This window comes from Microcaecilia unicolor, chromosome 4, assembly GCF_901765095.1.
Source record: "Microcaecilia unicolor chromosome 4, aMicUni1.1, whole genome shotgun sequence".
NCBI lineage: Eukaryota > Metazoa > Chordata > Amphibia > Gymnophiona > Siphonopidae > Microcaecilia > Microcaecilia unicolor.
The window spans coordinates 270,541,658-270,557,538 of NC_044034.1; the positions used below are offsets into that span (position 1 = coordinate 270,541,658).

General features: G+C 38.5%; 1 protein-coding gene across 4 annotated transcripts in view; it reads left to right on the forward strand.

The window, feature by feature from the left end:
• The window catches only part of ANKRD10 (ankyrin repeat domain 10), a 181,295-nt gene that overhangs the window by 138,561 nt on the left and 26,853 nt on the right, over positions 1-15,881 (forward strand). For all 4 annotated transcript variants that reach the window (XM_030201543.1, XM_030201540.1, XM_030201541.1 and 1 more), the window contains exon 4: positions 12,233-12,468. In XM_030201543.1, the coding sequence (XP_030057403.1) occupies positions 12,233-12,468 (236 nt within the window). The remainder of the gene's footprint in view (positions 1-12,232; positions 12,469-15,881) is intronic.

Genomic DNA, 15,881 nt, shown 5'->3' on the forward strand with positions numbered 1-15,881 from the left:
TGGGCTGCTCATGTCTTTGTCAGTGGGCAAACTTACAAAATCAGCAAGGGATCAAATACTTATTTCCACCACTGTATGTTCTGACTGAAGTCTCCTTTCTATCACTCTGTCTCTGCCATTATAGCCTCCAATGATTGGACTTGTTGCTTAAGAGCTATGAGCTCTTGCACCAAGTACACATGTGACCTCGCCAACTGAGAGATAATCATGCATGTGGCACATTTTGCAAAAGCTGAATAACCACCATTTTTCTGCTGAACTGCTGTTTGCTTTTTAGTATTGGTGAGAGCAAGATTATTTGAGTCCCTTAAGCTTATTAGGTGTTTCATATGCTGTTCATTTTTTGTTTGCTTTGAGTAAAGCTGCCAGAGCCTAGAACTCAAGGTTGAAACTTAAGAGAGTAAAACCTTTATTCCCAAGAGATACATTTCGCAGCCTGGTGCAGTCAATGGTATTAAGTCACTATTGCAATGCTCTATACACTGGCTGTAAAGACCAAGTCATCAAAAGACTTCAGACCTGTCCAGAATACTGCAGCCAGACTCATATTTGGTAAAGCAAAATACAAAAGTGCCACACCCCTTAGAAACTGCATTGGCTTCCAGTCAAGGAACGCATTATGTTCAAGATTTGTACCTTGATTCACAAAATCATTTATGGAGATGCTCCGGTCTATATGTCAGACCTCATCGATCTACCACTCAGGAACTCCAAAAAAAATCATCTCGCACACTCCTGAATCTCCTCTTCCCAAGCTGCAAAGGACTAAAATATAAACTGACACATGCATCTAGTTTTCCTTATATAGGCACACAGCCATGGAATGCACTGCCAACTGCCATGAAAAAAATAAATGACCTAATCAACTTTTGGAAATCCTTGAAGACCCACCTCTTTAACAGAACATACCATAATGATCCATCATTTGAACTTTAGTAAAACACTGTCTCATCTGCTGTTCCATAAATGTTCTCTCTATACATGTTACTTTATACACTATATTTCCCTTGTTTTCTATGTAATTACTAATTGTATATGTTATTCAGTCATGATGATACCATGACAGAGCAATGTAAGCCACATTGAGCCTGCAAATATGTGGGAAAATGCGGGATACAAATGCAATAAATAAACTAATCTAGTCCTGAGGGCGGAGATAACCTGCTGCCCAGTTAAGTCTTCAGGTGAATAGTTTTCCTCCTATTCTCTTAATTGAGTTAGGGGTTTCAGTCATGATGATACCATGACAGAGCAATGTAAGCCACATTGAGCCTGCAAATATGTGGGAAAATGCGGGATACAAATGCAATAAAACTAATCTAGTCCTGAGGGCGGAGATAACCTGCTGCCCAGTTAAGTCTTCAGGTGAATAGTTTTCCTCCTATTCTCTTAATTGAGTTAGGGGTGTGAATCAAATAGAATTTTTTCAGCAAAGCTGTACCTGACCTGGCTTTAATAAATGAACCACAAAGTCAATGAAAAAGTGGAGTCTGTGGATAAAAGCGGAACCAGATGAATCTTTATTAGGCTCAACAACTGTGAATAAGGATAAACCCGATACAGCTGTGTTTCGGCATGCAAATATGCTTGTGTCAAGGGTAAATTCTTTACAAATAAAAACTATATGAATGACCAAAAGTAGTGTAAATGAACATATTTGACTGCTGCATGTGTGTTTCTGGTGTTCTAATAAGTAGCAGTCAAATATGTTCATTTACACTATTTTTGGTCATTTATATAGTTTTTATTTTTGTAGAGAATTTGCCCCTGACGCAGGCAACTTTGTATGCTGGAAACACAGCTGTGTTGGGTTTATCCTTATTCACACTTGCTGAGCTTAATAAAGATTCCACTGGTATCACTGACCACTTTTTGGTTGACACTGTGGTTTGCTCTATTCGTAGAGGCTTTTCTCTTCTCCTCCTTGCTACTTTAATAAATGAACAATATAATAAGAATGGGGAACAAAATATAACAAATTAAAAAAAAAACAAGAAAACAGCCCTACATTATATTTAACTATTGGGGAAGTTTTGACTATGACATTATGGTGTGGAGGAAAAAGCCTCAGAATTTCATTTGATCGTTTGCATGCTTCACGCCATCATGGGCATAAAAAAACCACCTCCAGCAGTAATACCACTTCAATAAGAAACAATGGACTGAATATAGGAGAATTCACTCTCTTTTACTAGTCTTCGTAATGCAGTGAATTCTTCTATACTGAGTCCACTGATACCTTGATGAAGGGGGAGATGACAGCGAAACAAGGACTTTGATGGATGAGTAAATAGTGGATCAGCAAATTGGAGAAAATTGTAAATTGAAAGACATTGGAGGAGAGAAAGAGAAGTTTTCAAGTTTTACTAATAATTTTTAAAAAATCATTACAAATTTTTAAAATCCTATTTTGAACATTAGAACTATACCCCCTGTTTACTAAGCCGTGCACTAATGCTGACAGAGTCGATTCACTTTGAATGGGCTTTGTCGGCATTGCCAAGTAGCTTAGTGAACAAGGGGTAAGTTTCTTATTGAAGTGATATTATGGGTGGAGGAGGTTTTTATGCCTATGATGGAGTGAAGGAAGCATAATGCAAATGCTCAAATGAAATTCTGAGGCTTTTTCCTCCACACTGTATTGTCATATTCAAAAGTTCCTCAATAGTTTTATATTCATGGGGCTGTTTCTTGATTTATTTTATTTTAATAATTTTTTTTATTGTTTCTGCATGCAAGACATAACCCCAAAATTCCAAATATAACCATTGAATCTCGTAACATGTTTACCAACATTCAACTCAATCATCAAAGAATTTTTGTTTATTTACTTTTCTCCCACCCCCCCCCCCCCCCCCCATTCCTATGATCTAGTATTATCCCATATGAACCATTCTGCTATATTACCACATTTACACCTATCTCCTCCCTCCCACCCCTTCCGAAAGTTCCTTCATACTTCAAGGATCCCCTTTTTACCCTAGTCCCTCTCCGATCATCATTTACTAATCGACCTGTAATGATTACCAATTTAACTTATTCATTTACTGATACCATCGCCTTCTCAAGGTTGGCCTCTTTCCCTCCCTGTCCTTTCACCCAAACCTCTCCAGTAAAGAATTCCAAACTCCTATTTCTTATGATTATCTCTCTACAAAGTAGAGAACTTGTTTAGAACAGCACTTCTTGCTCTGTGGGATATGTGCTGTAAATAGCTGTTCCAAATATTATAAAAGGCCTTTCTTCTCTTTGGAGTGGCCCCTGCTTCCCGTGCCTCCCATAGCATTAATTCATGAAAACAATTTATCCAGTGCCAGAAAGAAGGAGGTTCCTCCTGCATCCAATACTCAAGTATACATTTTTTCCCCACCGCAAATGCCTTATACATTAAAAGAGCTAGGTTTTTGTCTGATACCCTAGTAGCCTCCAATTTATTTAATAGTACTCCTTTCCAAGAATGTATTATTTTTTTGGCCAAGAAGGTGTTCCAAATGCTTCCGCAATGTACTCCAAAATGTTTGAACCTTTCACATCTCCAGAAAGCATGCATAAAAGTGTTGTTCCCATTTTTACATTTAGAACACGTAGCATCTAATATCGAGTCTGCTCTCGCTGCTTGCAACTGTGATATATAGCCCCTATGTAATATCCTATACTGGTTTTCCTGAAGCTTGGCACTGCGTACTTGCTTTGGGATATCTTTTATCAGCTTTGTGAAGTTTATTCCCTTCAATTCATAACCCAAATCTTTACTCCATGCCAATTTGACTGCTTCTTGATTTAATAAATGAACATAAAATGATTTCTCACTAGAGGCTTATTCAGTGGTACTATCACCTCGTTGTTCAGTCTGGCTATTCCTCTCTCTCTCTTTCTGCACCTGAGCATCATTACGGCTTTTGCTATTGCCTTTGTCTGTGTTGATCAGATACAATGATTCCCAGATATCACTCTTCTTCAGAAAGGGAATGGGACTTGATATACTGCCTTTCTGTGGTTTTTGCAACTACATTCAAAGTGGTTTAGATAATATATACAGGTACTTATTTGTACCTGGGGCAATAGAGGGTTAAGTGACTTGCCCAGAGTCACAAGGAGCTGCAGTGGGAATCAAACCCAGTTACCCAGGATCAAAGTCTGTTACAGTAACCACTAGGCTACTCCTCCACTTCATCCCCCTGTACTGTACTTCTCCTTTGGGCTTTTGCAACCCTAATGTATGACCCTGTATATTTTAATATTAAATCTTAGCTGTCACACACTTGACCATTCTTCATACTTCACTAGATCCTCTTCCATGTTTTCTGCATCTTCCAGGGTGTTGACTTATTTGCAGATTTTGATATCCTCTGCAAAAAGGCAAGCTTTTCCTTATAGCCCTTCAGAATGTCGCTCACAACAACATTGACCAAGGATTGATCCCTGTTGCACACCACCTGTAATTTCCCTTTTCCTCAGATGAATTTTCATTTAGAATAAGAATTGCCATACTGGATCAGACCGATGGTCCATCTAGCCCAATATCCTGCTTCTAACATTGACCAATGCAGATCACAAGTGCCTGGTAGAATCCCAAAGACTAGCAAGATTCCATGCTATTGACCTCAAGGATAAGTAGTGGCTTTCCCCTTGTCTACCTTAATAGCAGTTTATGGACTTTTCCTCCAGCAACTTGCCCAAACCTTTTTATTTTTTAATAACCAGCTATACTAACTGCTGTTACCATGTCCTTGTGCAACAAGTTCAAGAGTTTACTGTTCATTGAGTGAAAAAATATTTTCTGTTCATTTTTAAACTATTACCATGTAACTTCATGGAATGTCCCCTTGTCTTTGTACTGTTTGAAAGAGTAAACAATCAATTCATGTCCTCCCGCTCTACTCCACTCAGGATTTATAGACCTCTGTCAAATCCTCTCCTCAATGGTCTCTTCTCCAAGCAAAAGAGGCCTTACCTCTTAAACGTTTCCTCATGCGAGAGGAATTCCATTCCCTTAATCATTTTGGTTGACTTTACTTGAGCCATTTCTAATTTCGCTAAATCATTTTTAAGATACTGTGACCAGAATTGCAACACTACTTAAGGTGAGGTTACACAATGGAGTGATAGAAGCACTATAATCTCTTATTTTATATCTGTTTCCTAAAAATTTCCAACATTTCTATTTGGCTTTTTTGGCCACTACTGCACACTAAGCAGAAGATTTCAACATATTGTTCATGATGTCAACTAGATCTTTTTCATGGGTAGTGACTTCTAATGTGGAACCTAGCATTAAGTATAATGTGGATTATTGTTCCCAGTATGCATCACTTTGTATTTGGCCTCATTTAAATTTCATCTTCCATTTTGATGCCCAGTCTTCCAATTTCCTAAGGTCCTCCAATTTTTCACAGTCATCAAGTGATTTAACAACTTGGAAGAGTTTTGTGTTATCTTCAAATTTAATCACCTTGCTCATTGTTCCCATTTCCAGATCATTTATAAATATGTAATATAGTACCAGTCCCAGTACAGATCCCTGGGAAACTCCACTATTTACTTTCCTCCATTGAGAGAAAAAGCCATTTAACCCCATCTTTTAATCAGTTCCCAATCTACCTCAGATTTTTTTCTTTTCTCTTCCATATCATTACCCTTGAAAACCATTTCCATCACAGGTAGATCTCTTATATGTTCTTAGGTAAAGACCAAGCAAAGAATTCATTGTCTCTCTGCTATGGTCTTGTCCTCTCTTGAGTGCTCCTCTTACTCATGTGGAATACATCTGGTCTGGGCTTCTAAAATTGTATTTTTAAATATCCATGCTTCATTTAAAATTCTAAACTTTGCTGCTGCTCATTTTAGCTTTTTAATCAGGTGCCCTTTCAAAAGTTAAATGCTGCTACAGTAGATTTCCTTAGTGTCTTCACTTCAGTTATTAACTCAAATTTGACAGTGTTATAATCACTGTTTCCCAGTAGACCCAATACAATTACATCTTGCACTAAGGCCTACTTTCCACTAAGAACTAGATCTAAAATAGCCCCCACTCTTATCAGTTCCTGGACAAGTTGCCCCATGAATAATTATTTTGTCTAGCAAATTTACTTCCCTAGCATTTCTTGAAGTGACAGTTATCCAGTTGATATTTGGGTAATTGAAATCAATAATCACAGAGGGATAGAGCTGTAGTAATTCAGGAAAATCACATACATAGTCTTAAAGCAGTGTGGAAGGGTTTCCGCTTGCCAGAGCTGCATAAAACAATCAAAAAATAGTAGAGAAAAAGACCTCAGTAAAAAAATAAAAAAAAACTTGGTAATTTTATGCAGTACCATGTCTGCAATTAGGATAGAAAACTTCTGTCAATCATTGGTCCAAAAAAACAACTCCACTGGAAGAATATTTTATTTTTTGCTGTAGTAACTGATTTGGATAATTGATAAAGGCAAATAATAGGTCCCCAAATAAAGTAAGTCAAAATATAAATAGCCAGTTATTCTTCTTAGCTGAAGCATCCATTATCCTGAGTTCCCAACACACATCTGCCCATTCTCAATCTTCCAGGATAGTTCCCAACTGTAAAAGAGGTCAGAAAACAGATCCACCAGAACTTCCCTATGTTCTTTCGGTATCCTTGAATGTATCCATCTGGCTCCCTTAGTTCTCTGAACATCATTCCATTCCTATTTGTGTCCATTTTCTGTGGCCTTTCTCGGTGACCATTGAACTATCATTTCATTCCATTTGTGTGCATTTTCTGTGGCCCAGCTTCTGGGCCTTTCTCGATGACCATTGAACCAGAATTTTGTTAAGCAATTCCACTTTTTCCTATCAACCTCTACATATTACTCCCTTTCACGTTTGAGTCTCACAATGCTACACTTCCTTCCTCCTGTCACTAACATATCTTTAAAAAAAAATGTAAAAAGTAGTCTTCTTCCAAATGTTACTGTATTATTTTCTCTTTCATTGCCATCTTCACTTCTGCTGATTGATTTGAACTTTTACTGACTTTTGCCTTCCTCTTTTTGTTATCTTGTCGTTTATGAATGATGGCTTTTTTTCTCTTATCTTTTCGGCTACTTTTAATGGCTTCTTTACTTTGCTAGCAAATTCGTTGCCCTGTCAATATTTATTTTCAGTTTTGCCCACTTTTTTTTTAATTCCTCAACTTATTCCCATCCAACTAATGACTTGCTTGACGTATTGTCCAATCATGACTAAGTTTAGTTTTCTAGACTGTAGCTTTTGAATAAATCTTTGTGGCCTGTGCCATTATACTGACCCGTATCGTCCATCAATCATTAGAAACTAGATGATCACCCACCGCAACATCTGAAATGTGCTCTTCGTGTGTAAGCACCGGTTCTATCACCCCTCCCCTACCTCATGGCTTCCATTAGCAGCTGCCAAAGAGTGTTTCCTATCAAGAATTCAGCATCTCCTTCTAGACAGCACCACAGCTGGAATGTCCTATTGAATGTCTGGCAGATTGTTTCATAGCACTTATGTGAATATCTGTTTCTTCTGCTTACAAGGAGTTTTTATATCCTAACAGTATGAATAGGTTTTCCATTCCCTCTTTCCAGATTAACCTTCAGTGGTTCCTCCTTACTGTGTAAGATCTGCAGTTCCTTTGCTTTAATACTTCCTTCCTACCTTGTCTTTCTTGAATAGATTATAGCTTGGTATAACTATATGCCAGTCATAGTTCATAGATTCATCCTAAGCCTGTTTCCTCTTAACTTCATCTTATGCCTTCTCGTTCCAGAGGTTTCCTTCATTTGAAGAAGGTTCACCTCCTATACAATAACACCAGAAGGTATTTCTTACTCCATGTAAACAATAAGATCAGTGGATTATTCTTCCAACACTTACTGGTCATTTTACTAAGGTGTGCTGAAAAATGGGCTGCGCTAGTGTAGGCGTGTGTTTTGGGCATGCGCAGATCCATTTTTCAGCGTGCCTATAAAAAAAAGGCCTTTTTAAAATTTTTGATGAAAATGGACATGCGGCAAAATAAAAATTGGTGTGCGTCTATTTTGGATCTGAGACCTTACCACCACCCATTGACTTAGCGATAAGGTCTCGCGTGGTAACCGTCTATGTGCGGAGAATGATGATTACCACCTGGTTTCTGCCGCACGCCGGAAAATAATTATTTTCCGGCGTGCGTAAGAAACTAAATTACCGCCCAGGCCACGCAGTAGCTATAAATTGACTCGCCTACACAGCTTAGTAAAAGGGCCCCTTAATCACATGTACACTTGATGAATTCTCAAGGATATAGTTTATTAGAGATCAAAAGGACCCTAATATGGGACCGTGTTTTGGCTTGAAAAAGTCTGCTTCTGGGGTCTTTTGCAGACAAAATCTAACAAGTGTTCTTCCACAATATTAGAACACAGAAAACAGTAAAATCCGCTCATAAGACGAGGCTGTCTCTGGCAAAAGCGCAGGTTTTTCGCTGCTCCCATCTCTTTCTGATCTGGATTTTAGTTATTATTTCTGAACTTTCTTACAAACTGTCCAAGTCTGAAGTGAACTTTAGAAATTTCCAACCGCTATTCCCCTTGCTAGTCATTAGAAGGGACCTTCCCAATATTTTTCTTCACTGAAGCTTTAAAGTTTCCTGAAACTCCAAAATATCTGACTTCATAAACATCTTTCTATGCTCCAATTGTTATGTAATTCAAAAGTGATAAGTCAGCTTTTAGCTCTCTCTGGACAACTTTCTGCAGCTTAAATTTCTTCTTTTGCCTTCTAGCCCTTGTCAATGAACTCTTAATCCAGCTGAATTTCCCAATGCTTTCACCTGCTTTTTGTGGTTTGTTCGTGAACACTGGTTCAGTTCTAGCATGTGATTTTTCTGATCCTTAGACTAGTCAGCAGTTTTAAGGATAACCTAAATATCAGTGGATCTGCTGTTCCTTCTGAAATTCCCTTTTATGGCATGGGCTCTTTCTAATTGTCCATAGAAGTAATTGGGATACTGTAAGGAAACAAATTAACAGCTAAGGTTTAGTAAATGTTGAACGCTGTAATGTTATCAGAGTCTGTTCCTCCTCTAAGATTTCAAGTATCTGGCCATTTAAAGCTTTCGTTTAAAGGCAAAACAAAAAATCTACTACTACTACTACTTAACATTTCTAGAGCGCTACTACTAAATCGAGTGACTGGTTCTTTAAGAAACTCTAGTAATTTGTGAGCACTGTATCACTTATCTTTCACGATGATGCTCCTGGACCACGTTGCCCAAGCCAATAATTTACTGTGCTCTCTCTGGACTCATGTGCCGAGCCGACAATGGCCAGCATTTCACAAGGCTGCTTCAGGGTCTCGGTGTCACATAGGCTGTTCTTTCTCCTATGTGACACCGAGAGAGCACAGTAAATTATTGACTTGGGCAACGTGGTCCAGGAGCATCATCGTGAAAGATAAGTGATATAGTGCTCACAAATTACTAGAGTTTCTTAAAGAACCAGTCACTCGATTTAGTAGTAGAGTTGTGACTAGCTACAGTAACAGGAAATTTACACATTAAAAGGTTTTTGGCCGATGATGAAGGCAGGATGTTGTGATCCGTTTCAGCTTGTACAGTTCCATTAAGATCTGTGAGCTCTTTGAGGCACTTTATCCTTCACCTTTCCCCATTGAGAAAATCAACCATTTAGCCCTACTCTGTTTTCTGTCTTCAAACCAGCTCCCACAATTGGACTTTGCCTTCTATCCCATGATTTTTTAATTTTCTTAGGGGTCTCTCAAGAGAGACTTTGTCAAATGTGTTCTGAAAATCCAGATACATCATATCAACTGGCTAACTTTTATCCAAATGTTTATTCACACCTTAAATAACGTAGCAAGTTGGTAAGACGACTTCTTAGGCTAAATCCATGTTGGATTTTTCCCATTAAATCATGATTATATGTTAAGTAATTTGTTCTTTCAAATAGAAGTTTGCTTAGCACTGACATCAAGCTCACCGTTCTGTAGTTTTCCGAAAGCACCCTTGGAACCTTTTTTTAAAAAACTGACATTTCTTTGGCCACCCTCCAGTCCTCAGGTTTTGTAGACAATTTTAATAATAGGTTACAAATTACTAATAGGTCAGCAGTTTTCATTTTTGAGTTCTTTCAGTACTCGGGGGTATGTATCATCTGGTCCAGATGATTTGCTACTCTTTAGTTTTCAATTTGCCCTGTTCTGTCTTCCAGGTTCACTGAGATTTATTTCAGCTCCTTTGAAATATCACCATTTAAATAACATTTGTGCATGTTTTTTTTCTTTGTTTTCCTCATTAAAGCAAATACATTCTTTTATTCTCTCTGCTATGGCCTTTATCTCCATGAATGCCCCCATTTACCCCATAATCATCTAAATGGTATCCAACTGTCTCCCTCATAGGTGTCTTGCAGCGTGTACCGGAAAAGTTTTTATTATGATATTTTTCTATCACAGCAAGGTTTTTTTTTTTTGCCTGCCTTATTAATGCTTTCCAACAAATTGCCCCCTTGTTTTTGCTGTTTCTTATATTCATTCTTCATTCGGATCCATTTTCCATTTCTTGAAAGATATTTTTTTTTGCTATGAAAGCTGCTTTCACCTCATCTTTTAACCATGCCAAAGGTCAGTTGGCTTTCCTTCTTTCTTTTTTTTAATGTGTTAGCATGCATTTGGTCTGGGCTTACAAGATGGTTTGTTTAAACAATAGCCATGCCTATTGTAAGCTCTCAATCTTTGTAGCGACTCCTTTTAGTTTTTTTTCTATTTTTCATCATTTTATCATAGTCTGGCATTTAACATTTAAATACTGATGCAGTAGATATCCTTAGTGTCCTTCCTTCAGTTAAATCCGATTTTGATCGTATTATGATCACTAGTGCCAAAGTGACCCCAACACTATTACCATTCCGTATGCTTGGCTTTGTTTTGTCTTCAGAACGCCTGTGGTCTTAGAATACATCTCCTCATTGTAGGTCATTTGTTTTACTTACAAAATATGTTGTAATTTGAGTCCACTGTCTTGAGATGTCATAGTCTATGGATGCACCTTCAACCTGATCTTTAAATTTTGGCAGTTGGACCATGGACATTCTTTGATTTGCCTTGCAGTACCTTATCTAAACCCTTTCTCCAGTTATTTCTCTATTTCACTTAACACAGGATGTTTTGGATTAAAAACTGGGTCTTTTGCCACACTAGTGGGGCACAGGGAGATTAAGACCTAAGAAATCAGACTGCATCTTGTTCATTGCCGTATAAGCTATTTCAAATCTTACCCAGGGCTACATATACTTAGTAGCTTGATCGCTGGAAGACCAAAAAAATCTTTGGATTAGGGTAACAAGACAGCTGATTAGTGCTGTCCTTGAGGGGTATCTCTTGTGGAGTGAAAGAGAAATTCGTGAAATTGCTCAAATAGTTTGCTATCTTTTATGGTTGTTCTGTTGGAGGCCTTGGATAACATCTCCAACTTGCCAAATGATGATGCCTCCTTAAGTGATGATTCATTTGTGCTAATTATGTCATTGTTTTGGGATTTTTTTCCTTGTTTCTTTCTTGTTGCTCTCAGAAGAATAAAGAAGAACTGGCATTTAATAAGGGCTTATGAGTCTCTATTTTAGCTAGCCATGTGGGATTGTCTCAAATGTAAGAACAAAGTCAAGTCCCCCCACTTATGATGTCACTGCTGTGAAACATGAATCAAGTCTGTTAGTAAAGTATGAGCAGAAATACTGAGTTAAGTTTCTCATAATTAAGTGTAAAATGTTTATTTTTATATAATGTGTATAGAAATGTAAGACTAAAAGAATGCCATGGACAATTGCCAAATTGATATTAAGGTTTTTTATAACTTTAAGTCCAGGATAATTAATTTGTAGTTAAGCTTTGGTATTATTTTATGAGGATAAGGCCTAGAAGAAACTGTTAGCAGACAGTGTGACATCAGGAGTCTGAAGTGTGTAAGTTAAGATGCTTCAGACATGTAATGAAGAATAAGATATATCCAGAAGCATAAATAAAGATAAGTTTATTTTATTAAAGAGTGTAGTATAGTCATTTTAAATTATATTGTTTTCCAAATTTAGCTTAGGAGTCAGTTATATGCAAAGAAGAAAGTTAGTTATAAAAACAAAATTTGACATTTATATTTTCTTCTCTCAAATCACCATCAGTTAGTCAGTCATTGAGAGCAGCTGATGAGGTTGAAGACCAGGAAGTAATTCTTTTCCTTTGTATCGTGCAGCTTGAGGAATGCCAGTGGCCTGACAGCAGCAGATCTTGCACATACCCAGGGCTTCCAAGATTGTGCTCAGTTTCTCTTGAACCTCCAGAATTGTCGACTGAATGGTTTCTATTGTAATGGCACTTTAAATGGGACCCATCAGAACACTCCTCCAAGTCACATTGGAGGCGGGAACAGTCGCAAGAGATCTTTCAACGAGATGGAATCTGCTGGAGTAAAGAAGGCTAGAACTGAAGGTATGGGATAAGTTGAGCCTTCCACGTATCAGGTCATGTAGCTGAAGAGGAGGCTGAAATTAAGAGTATTTCTCCTGTCAGACCATAAGTATTCTTTAACTGCTTGTAAATTAGTACAGATCTGCCTGGGTAATAAAATAAGCATGTTAGTAAAACAATCATAGTTAAATGCTGAGCTACTAATATTGGAGTCTTCTCAAATTATCGATCTATTAGGAAAAATGAACTTGCAAAAAGAAAATAGATATGATTTGCCATTTATGCTTTTCTGTTTAAAACTTTCTCTAATTTTTCTGGAAACTGATGGCCTGTCACTGGCTACCTGTGAGTTATCCAGGACTGTGCTTGCACCAGTTAGGCTTTGTCAACGTTTAGAAATGCAAAGTTTTGTGATCGCATCCCAGGCTTCACCAGCAATGTAAAAAAAATTCTTTTAGGTTTAGTTTCTTTTAAATATGCAATGACTGAATCCTCACTCATGATTATTTGCAGTATCAGCGTCTTTTGGAACGTCAACTTGTTGTTACAAGTTTTATAAAATGGTGGAAGTCATCTATACATTTTTGCTAAACTCATAGGGAAAAGGCATAGAGGTCATGTTCACATGGTGGAAGCACACACTACACAGACATAATATAACAGTTCTTTTACCTCAGTTGCTATAAATATATAGATATGAAGCATCTGTTTGCACATCTTTCAAGGCCCTCAGCCATGTTGGTTGTGACCAAAGGGAGTATGCAGAACACAGAGTAAAGTGTAGTCTAGGCACTACCTATACAACAGACTTCTTTACCCACTTGGGTTTGCTGGACTTCTGATTTGATCCTGTCGGTCTCTCCTGTTAAACCAGGAGCCACGCTTGCATCGCGTTATAAGTGGATTTGCATTGTAACAGATCACGTTATAAAGGGTTGAGCTGTATCTGGTTAAATGCCAATATTAGCACTTAACCAGATATGTTAACCAGATAAATAGGACCACATAAAACATAGTCCTGTCTATATCCGGTTAATGTATCCATTTAAGTGCTAGATAACAGCGCTTAACGGAATAAGTTTTATCCAACCGTCTAAACCTGGATATTCAATGCCTGTGCCTGGACGTGACTTGGCATTGAATATTCGTGGGCAATGTCGGCTGTGGCCAAAAAAATGCTGACCACCACCAGCTGAATATTGGGCCCTGAGTGTTCTGCTTTTGTAGTTATATTGTGTATCTGTTGGTTCACTGAGAAATGGAACAACTGTTAATCAGACACTACTGTGCATTGTAACATATACCACAAACACTGTAGCCTTTGAAAACCATAAGAGTCTTCAAATGTAGTGTATGAGTTGATCAAAAGAATTAAACTGGATTAAATTGGGATAAATAAAGAAGTTTATAAATAAAGAATTTGTGGTACATTCAACCAGATGGAGGGGAAGAATTGTTCTTAGTGATGAAGTTAGATAAATCTTTTTGTTGGTTACCCAGAAATAACACCGGTGATGATACACTCATTCTCTAATCTTTAATACACAGCCAAGCATCTCATGAAGAACACCACCTTTGGGAGTTGATCATCCAGTGACTATAGGGTTTGCATGTAGTTAAAGCCAGAATAAGATAATCTTATTGACCAGTTTTGTCTCCATGGCATGTACTTTTTCACTTTCTGGATAATATGTGCTATCTGTAAAAGGTTTGATTTGAGCCCTTAAGGCTCACATTTAGGAGCTAATTAAAGGATTTTTTTGTGTGTAAAAAGGATTTTATAAAATTACTTCAGGGTTGTGCATGAAAAAAAATAAGCACAGTGACAAGATAATCTTATGCAACTCATTTGTAGGTGTGTTCTTGGGCAGAGCTTGAGTGGAGTCATAATTTATGCATGCACTTTATGTGCCGACAATCACACAAGCAGGCGTAACTGTCTGCAGTTCATTGCAGACATCATTTTTGCTAGTTTACCGCTACTTTTTAATGAAGATACGTAGATGTCAGGCTTATTTTCGAAAGAGAAGGGTGCCCATCTTTCGACGCAAATTGCAAGATGGATGTCCTCACAGGGTTGCCCAAAGCGGTGTAATCGAAAGCCGAATTTGGGTGTCCTCAACTGCTTTCCGTTGCGGGGATGACCAGAGTTCACGGGGGCGTCTCAGAGGCGTAGAGAAGGCGGGACTGGAGCATGCCTACCACATGGGCGTCCTCAACCGATAATGGAAAAAAGAAGGGCGTCCCTGACGAACACTTGGACGACTTTACCTGGTCCTTTTATTCTTACGACCAAGCCACAAAAATGTGCCCTAAATGACCAGATGACCACCGGAGGGAATCGGGGATAACCTCCCCTTACTCCCCCAGTGGTCACTAACCCCCTCCCACTCTAAAAAAAAAATGTTTAAAATATTTTTCCAGCCTCTATGCCAGCCTCAGATATTATACCCAGCTGCATGGCAGCAGTATGCAGATCTCTGGAGCAGTTTTAGTGGGTGCAGTGCACTTCAGGCAGTCGGACCCAGGCCCATCCCCCCCTTACCTGTTACACTTGTGGTGGTAAATGTGAGCCCTTCAAAACCCACCAGAAACCCACTGTACCCATATGTAGATGCCCTCCTTCACCCATAAGGGCTGTGGTAGTGGTGTACAGTTGTGGGGAGTGGGCTTTTGGGGGCTCAGCACACAAGGTAAGGGAGCAGTGCACCTGGGAGCAATTTCTGAAGTCCACTGCAGGGCCCCCTAGGGTGCCCAGTTGGTGTCTTGGCATGTCAGGGGGACCAGTGCACTACGAATGCTGGCTCCTCCCACGACCAAATGGCTTGCATTTGGTTGTTTCTGAGATGGGCGTCCTCGGTTTCCATTATCGCCGAAAATTGGGACAACCATCTCTAAGGTCGATCTAAATTTCGTGATTTGGGCGTCCCCGACTGTATTATCGAAATGAAAGATGGATGCCCATCTTGTTTCGATAATACGGGTTTCCCCATCCCTTCGCCGGGACATCCTGCGAGGACGTCCTCAGGAAAACTTGGGCGCCCCTTTCGATTATGCCCCTCCACGTGTGTTAATAAAATAGATACCTACATGACCGTCACATATAGGCAACCTATCACAAAATTACCTCCTATGTGCGGTAGAATTTAAAGAGCCAAAAGATGGATATCACTGTGCACCATTATTTAAAAAATTGATTTTGTACATGCAATGTACAAAGCATAACAGCAATTTCACTGCAGGACAAAATTGATGCATCAAACAGGGCATCATACATTGTGTTTCATGCAAATAAGTCACAAAAGAAATTCAAAATTGCAAATATTTCAAAAGTGTGTATTTAATTTTCTTTTTTGGGGGAAAAAAATCTTTGTTTTCACCACTGTATGACAATAAGCAATTTCCAAAAAAAAAAAAAAAAAATGGTAAATGAC